The sequence below is a fragment of the Bison bison genome, unplaced genomic scaffold (genome assembly GCF_000754665.1).
Source record: "Bison bison bison isolate TAMUID 2011002044 unplaced genomic scaffold, Bison_UMD1.0 scf7180017864163, whole genome shotgun sequence".
NCBI lineage: Eukaryota > Metazoa > Chordata > Mammalia > Artiodactyla > Bovidae > Bison > Bison bison.
In genome coordinates, this window is record NW_011494735.1 from 3,868,927 (window position 1) to 3,877,098 (window position 8,172).

General features: G+C 39.0%; 1 protein-coding gene across 1 annotated transcript in view; it reads left to right on the forward strand.

Annotated features, from left to right (window-relative positions):
* Window positions 1–8,172, forward strand: part of LOC104989824 (lysozyme C, tracheal isozyme-like) — a 34,536-nt gene that overhangs the window by 24,640 nt on the left and 1,724 nt on the right. Inside the window, exons 2-3 of the mRNA XM_010841625.1 lie at window positions 4,826–5,060; window positions 6,238–6,402. Coding sequence (XP_010839927.1) covers window positions 4,868–5,060; window positions 6,238–6,402 — 358 coding nt within the window. The 5' untranslated portion in view covers window positions 4,826–4,867. The remainder of the gene's footprint in view (window positions 1–4,825; window positions 5,061–6,237; window positions 6,403–8,172) is intronic.

Sequence of the window (8,172 nt, forward strand, 5' to 3'; positions counted from 1 at the left end):
AGACAACCATTCTGTCTTCCACTTTCTGAAGTGTATTCAATATATTACATGAGATATTCAACACTTTATTTTAAAATAGGCTTTGTGTCAGATGATTTTGCCTGACTGTAGGCTAATATATCTGTCCCGGAAAAGTTTAAGGTATGCTGGGCAGCACTATGATGTTTGGTAGGTTAGGTGTATAGTATACATTTTTTGACTTACTATATGTCTAACTTACGATATGATTATTAGAATGTAATTTCACCATAAATCAAGGAAGACCTGTAAATAGATTCCCCCTTTTTTCAATAACCCAGAACCTCTGATTAAGATCACCTGATAGAGTCCCAGAACACTGAAAATTTTGAGAACTAATTTTGCATCATAAGAATATTCATTTAAACAATTATCAACTGGTAGCAAACTGCTAAGGCAGGAAGCTAACACCTTTTAAGGGATTTAAAATTCCAAAGCATTTCCACTACACCTGAGATGAACTTACAAAAGAATAGTTTTATAAGAGTAGTTATATTCTGTTTGTGTTATCCCTGAATTCAGATGTTGACATCCTAAATCCCCAAAGATGGTATATTAGGAGGTGGGGCCTTTGAGCGGTTCTCAGGTGATGAGATTATGAATGGGATTAGTGTGCTCATGAGACAGACCCCACAGAGACCCTTCCGCCTTGTGAAGAGCAGCAAGAAAGCCCTGGTGATGAACCAGGAAGAGCACTTGCAGAAGAATCCAATGTGCTGGTGCCTTGATCTTGCACTTCCCAGCCCCCAGAGCTGTGAGAAATAAACTTCTATGGTTTACAAGCAAGATTTGGGAGAATGGCATTGAAATATGTATAATATCATGTATGAAACGAGTCGCCAGTCCAGGTTCGATGCACGATACTGGATGCTTGGGGCTGGTGCACTGGGACGACCCAGAGGGATAGTATGGGGAGGGAGGAGGGAGGAGGGTTCAGGATGGGGAACACATGTATACCTGTGGCAGATTCATTTCAATATTTGGCAAAACTAATACAATATTGTAAAGTTTAAAAATAAAATAAAATTTAAAAAAAAACAGAAAAAAAATAAAAATAAAGTAAAAGTAGAAGAGTTATTTCTTATAACTATTATAAAAGAATAGCTGGATCTAAACAGTGTTTCTTGCAAGATGGAACAAGTTAAGTATACCCATTCTTAATATTGGCTGAATACTGGCTGAAGCATTTTACCAATATTTGTGCAAAAAATTTTTACTTGTCTTTAATAGATAATCTTATGGAGGCTGTGGACAAAATCTGAAGAAATGGAGCTTACAGAAATATCAAATAGCAATTTGTTTTCTAAAAAAAATCTGTCTCTCATTTTTTTTTTTTTTCCCAGTTTCATGTTTGCTTTAGCCAACATTTATCTTTTTGGATGCTTACATTTCAAAGACATGGTAAGGTCAATATTTCCAAGGGACTAAGAAAGAATTTGAAAAAGGAACTCAGAGGCATGTTTGCCTATTACCAGAAATCTAGGATTATTACCATAATGTTTTCCTTTATTTCATGGTTGGATAAGATAGTTCAGTAATTATTTTTTCTGTAGTACCTGCCACAAATACGGGAAGGTCTGGACCTGGTGGGGTCAGCTTACAGAGGAGGGGACAGTCTATCAAGCCTTTCTATGCATTTTCTTGACCTTCGTCAAAACTATTTCCTCACTATCAGTATTTCCGTAAGTTTCACACCAACTTGAGTGCCATCTGCAGTTCTTGACATTTGGTTCTCTGATTTTCCCCTCCTAAACATGTTAAGGAAGTGTTTTGTATATATACAGCCAAGGTATTCTGTATATACTTCTCTTTTTTGTTTTCGTCTTCATTTCTCTTTCTTTCTTTTTTTAATCTGACCTTCCTGTATGTACCAAGAGGACATTTGTTTAAGGTTAAGTGAAGTCGCTCAGTCGGGTCTGACTCTTTGCGACCCCATGGACTGTAGCCCGCCAGGTTCCTCCATTCATGGAATTTTCCAGGCAGGAATATAGGAGTCGGTTGCCATTTCCTTCTCCAGGGGATTTTCCAGACCCGGGGATCGAACCCGGGTCTTCCGCAATACCGGCAGATGCTTTATCGTCTGAGCCACCAGGGAAGAGAGCTGTCTTAAAAATCCTTTTATCAGGCTCCCCTAATGATTCAGTGGTAAAGAATCCACCTTCCAATGCAGAAGACATGGGTTTGATCCCTGATCCAGGAAGATCCCATATGCTCCAGAGCAACTAAGCCTGTGCACCACGACGACTGAGCCTATGTTCTGGAGCCTCGGACCTGCGATACTGAGCCCATGAATCCCAACTACTGAAGCCCATGTGCACTAGAGCCTGTGGTCCAAAACAGGAGAAGCTCCCACAATGAGAAGCCCACACACTGGAGAGTAGCACTTTCTCTGCACGATTAGAGAAAAGCTCACACAGCAATGAAGACCCAGGACAGCCAGAACTAAAATAAATTAAAAAAAAAAAAATCCTTTTAGAGACCCCCTGGTGGTAGTTAAGAACCCTGCCAATGCAGGGGACATGGGTTTGATCTCTGGTCTGGGAAGATTCCACATGCCGTGGGGCAACTAAGCCCATGCGCCACAACTACTGAGCCCAAGCTCTGCAACTATGGAACCTGGGAACCTGGATGGAGCCCATGCGCATAACAAGAGAAGCCCCTGCAACGAGTTCACCCACTACAACTAGAGATAGCCCCCGCTAGCAGCATCTAGAGAAAGCCTGCGTACAGCAAGGAAGACCCAGAGCAGCCATACATAAATAAGTGAATAAACAAATAAAATGTAAAAAATCTTTTAGGTGTACAAGTCCAAATCTTCAATGTATCTATTTCAGTTCTGACTCCAACCAGTGAGTATTTTTACAGCTTAAAACCAATATTAGGGTTTACCCATGGACACCAGTGGTGTTCTCTAAGAAATGTAGCCTTCTCAAGATGCAGAGCCTCTGCAGAGAAAGCCTAAGAAAGCAAAGACCTTCCTCATCTCAGGTGACAAACCTCTATCTCCCACAAAGTGAGATGTCTTAAATCACTGACCTCCTAACCTGGGTTACCAGAAAAGTGATAATGCTGTGTGAATTTTCCCCTCAAAACCAGGCAACGAAGGTAGAGACCAAAAAGGCCCCTCATGAATTTGGACACTTTATTAAGACACACTTCCCTGAGAGCCAGCATGTTTGGACAGAGAATGCTGCCTGTCACTTCATGTCTTAGGCTTCTAGCTGGCTGCGGATGCAAGTGTGACAGAAACTGTACCCCATAAGGGGCAGAAACCAGAGGGCACATTCTCGCTGGTTATAAAGCCAAGCTCTCAATACATAAAACAAAAAAAATGGAGAGTCTCATCTTATAGTTTTTCATCCTTATGATAAAGGAAAACATAACTCTATCTGAGAGGCCAAGAATCAGTCACCATAGGTGTTGATTACCAAAATCAAATTCACAAGCTCATGATTCAATATCCATTTTCACAAATGTTTTTCTCCTGCCGCTGTGAATTTGGAAAGGGACAAAGAGAAATCTTTATCCTTCTCTCTTGACTATGCTCTATAGACAGAGATTTGCGAGACTGACATGGTAAGACCTCTTACCTTCTGCTGGTCTGTTGTCGGTTATCCCATATCTCAACTGAAGTCTCCAGGGAGAGTGGAGTGTCCCAGCCTTTCGCTGTCCCATCCTCATCACTAGAAACTGTACAGGAGGAAACATGTGTTTCCTTTTACCCTTTTCAGCTTTTCGCTGTGGCTCTGTAACCAAAGACAGATTAACAAGAGAAAAGGAAACAAGTATATTAACATATACATCTCATGTATACTTGTAAGAAATGCAGGGATGACTAACTCAAGGAGGAAGCCAGAATTTGGACTTACAGATTATCTTAACCAAAGAACAATATACTTTTAAGTGAGCAACAAGACAGAGGAACAGAGTACTAGGCTTCCAAGAGTGGCAAATTGTGGGACAATAAATACATTAGAGAATAATGGAAGATAATAGCTAGTCAGCAAAGGCTCTTTTGCAGAGTCCTCAGGTGCTGTCTTGGGGCTGATAAGTGTCTAGTGTTTCAAATGATAAATTTCTGCACACATTTATGTTTTACTTTCAGGAAAATAGAGGGAGGAAGAGGACTTTTCTTGAATCTGCTTCTTCTCAACTGCCTTCAGCTCAAAACAATCCTTGTGCCAAAGGGGAAGATTTTGGGTGGCATAATTCTGCTATTCTTTTGTAGGTTTTACTATACTGTTTTCTTGCTTCACAATGACTCTTTATGTTCTAACATGAGAAAGTGAAGTAAGACATTGTCAGAAAGGACTTAGCAATGTTCACATGAGGCTTACTTATAACAGTAAAATATTGATTTACAAATTAAGAGCTGAGAAACAACCAAAAGAGTCAGCATAGGAATCTGTGATCAACGTGGTGCTTTGCTATACACCTATCAGAACAACAGGCAGTGTGTCACATTCTTTGTGGAAAGTGTACATAAAATACTTTTAAGTGAAAAAGATGAAGACAACATAATGAAAGCACATAAAAAACTTAGTGCAAATGAATATTAATCAAAGATGGGAGCATATTTTCCATTGTGTAATATGTTCATTCAGGGTTTTTTTCTTTCTAGTTGCTCACATTCATAATCAAATAGGAGGAAGTTCCTCTTTGGGCAATAGAGCTAATGCCAGTTCTTTCTGAGCAATGTCTTCAAGCAATATCATTTCATGATTTTCTTGCAATTAACTCTTAGGACATCAAAACTTTTAGCGTAAGTGAAGCAATAAACATTCCCTGCTTTCCACGTGTCTCCAAGGGTGGAGCTCCCAAACTGGTCAGAAAAGACGGAAGGGAAAAGATGTTAAATAGCAAGTCCAGCTCACCTGGTCAACTTGGACATTTGGCTTCCGTCAACATGAAGGCTCTCCTTATTCTGGGGCTTCTGCTCCTTTCTGTTGCTGTCCAGGGCAAGACATTTGAGAGGTGTGAGCTTGCCAGAACTCTGAAGAAACTTGGATTGGCTGGCTACAAGGGAGTCAGCCTGGCAAACTGTAAGTTAACTATTCTTCATCCTTCCAAATAGTCAGCCAGCTGTGGAACAGATACTAACTGAGGAAGAAGAATAAGAGGGACTTTGAATGATTGCCTTTTCTTTTTTTCCTTGAAGGGTTTGTACATTTACAATGGCTCAAACACATCAGCTCAGAATCAGATGTACCCAGGGAAGGATGGAGGCATGGGAGGGTCAAATTCTATACCATTCTAAGCATGCCAGGTCTTGCTGTACTCCTCTAGTGCCACTAAACTTGCCAGCTGGCACTTGTAGGGTGACTACAAGATATATTTCAGCCCTCAGCCATTTCCAGCTTGCAATTTGGGTTCTGCAAGCAAGAGTAAGGCAGTATTTTTGTCATTTTTAATCCCCCTACCATGATGCTGGGTTTTTAACAGCCAAATTATTTTAAAAATTATGTTGAACTCTTAGAACAGGGACTGTAGGAACCTGTTTCTCCTCAATCAATATCTACATAAGGATCCCTGAAATGTAGCATGAAATAACATTCTATTATTCTGACTCTAGTTCATTAATTATTTGTCATTTTCTTCCACAGAATTCAAGATGTGCCCTAGGGAAAAGTTCCTTTGTATTTCAGTCCATACCTGTCCATGTCAACATTGTATTTTTCAGAGTGAATTCAGACATTTCTGCTCCATAACTATTTTTTCATACATGAGCAAATGGCTAGATGGATGGATGGATGACATAGTCTTTCCTATCCTACGATTCTGATTGTCTGGATTCTAATTTGATATCCAAATCCACCTTTAGGTATCATAAGAAATTTTCTTTCTCCTAGTAAATCCTTATTTTTCCTAGTACAAATATTTTTACATTAGCATATGCATCTGCTGCTAGTGACCAAACCCATTTAAGCACTCTGTTGATTTTTCTATTCTAGGCTCAATCTTACCTGGGGGATGGGAGCAATGGAAGACACAGCTATTTCAATATTTTTTACAACGTGTTATCTTGTTTCATTAGTATTAGCAAATGATTTGCTAACAAAAGAATTCTCCTAAGGGCCCCTAACACCAAATGTTAAAGTATTTACAAGTAAAATATATCTTTATGCTTCTAAAATAAGTCATTAGTAAAATAGAATTGTGCTATGAAATATAAGTCATATGATGTTGCTGTTTATTACTAAAAATACATTTTTTTTTCAGGGATGTGTTTGGCCAAAGGAGAAAGCAGTTATAACACACAAGCTAAAAACTTTAATCGTGGAAGCCAAAGCACTGATTATGGGATATTTCAGATCAACAGCAAATGGTGGTGTAATGATGGCAAAACCCCAAACGCAGTTAACGGCTGTGGTGTACCCTGCAGTGGTAAGTAAGATACTGTTGAGGGATGGCACAGGTCCAATTTGGTGGTACCTATAAGAAGAGAGATTTAATACAAATGAAAAGGTCTTGAAGAGTTCATGAGGGACCCAGAAACACTCCATCTTAACTTCTAGAAAGTGCTTTATCATCTACCTCATAATTCCTTAAGAAATTAAAAAGCTGGTATCATAGAAGGTTGGTGTTTGCTAACATACAAGAGTTGGAATGATCTATCACTGTATTATAACTGGACATGTGTATGTTTTGTAAAGAACAATGCCATTCCTACAGATTTACCTGGTTTGGAGAGGTTTAGGGATAATGTGGTTGTGTGGTCTTTTTTTAAATTTTGTCATATTTATTTCTATTATGTACATATTATACAGTAGGGGTTTTTGGCTGAGTGATTTTAAAGTGAATTAGAAACATTTCACATTTCATTCCTAAATTCTTTAGTTTGCATATCTAAAACATACACTTCCTATTTAATTGCTGTTATTCTAACAAGTTAATATATGGATTTGTTTTTAACTGGGGTGAAACAAATATTCTATTGAGTTTCTTTTAAAACTGAGATAACATATGCAATATTTAGGGCTTCCCAAGGCGATGGCACCCCACTCCAGTACTCTTGCCTGGAAAATCCCGTGGACGGAGGAGCCTGGTAGGCGGCAGTCCATGGGGTCACTAAGAGTCGGATACGACTGAGCGACTTCATTTTCACTTTTCACTTTCATGTATTGGAGAAGGAAATGGTAACCCACTTCAGTGTTCTTGCCTGGAGAATCCCAGGGATGAGGGAGCCTGGTGGGCTGCCATCTCTGGGGTCGCACAGAGTCGGACACAACTGAAGCGATTTAGCAGCAGATTTAGCAGCAGGTGGGGCTAGTAGTAAAGGACCCTCCTGACAATGCAGGAGACATGAGATACAGGTTCAATCCCCGAGTTGGGAAGATCCTCTGCAGGAGGGTATGGCAACCCACTCCAATACTCTTGCCTAGAAAATCAACATGAACAGAGGAGCCAGAGGGGCTAGAGTCCATGGGGTCGCAGAGAGTCACACATGCACGAGTGCCACGCAATATTTATTGCATAAAATATTGGAGAAGGATTGCCAATTTGATATTGTTTAATTTTTAATATTAAAACTCCTAATAAAGAAGATTCATTTCTGGACATATCTTTTATATACAGTTAGTTTAGTTTAAAAAATTATTTGTATTATACAATAATCTGTGGTCATTGAATAAAAGTTCTACCACGCAGAGACTTATGACCACGGTAACTTGTGGTCTCCACATCTTCTTTCAGAATACACATCACTCACGTACATGAATGTAAAGCTATATAATCCACATTTGTACCCACATACAAACATGTAAGCAATATGCTTCAACAAAAATGAAATTGTACTATATTTACTACTTTACAATTTGCTCGTTATTGCACAATATCATTTTTCTCAACAAATATCAATCTTATTACTTTTTCTGGATGAATAGAATTTCACTAAATATTCTAACATTTATTAATCCAACTCTTGTATTGATACATACATCTTGGGTACATCGCTTATTACTTTTCTTGTTTTGGAATGAATTTTCACTAGTAGAACTGCTGAGCAAAAAACTGCTAGACTGGTTTCTGCTTGTTTGTTTTTGTTTTGTTTTCAAAGTGTCCAGTGAAAAGAGAACCTTCTGTCATGTTAGTTAATAGTTTCAGAGCTTCCAAATGACATTGGCAAACGAAAAACAGAATGCTTTATTTCATGCC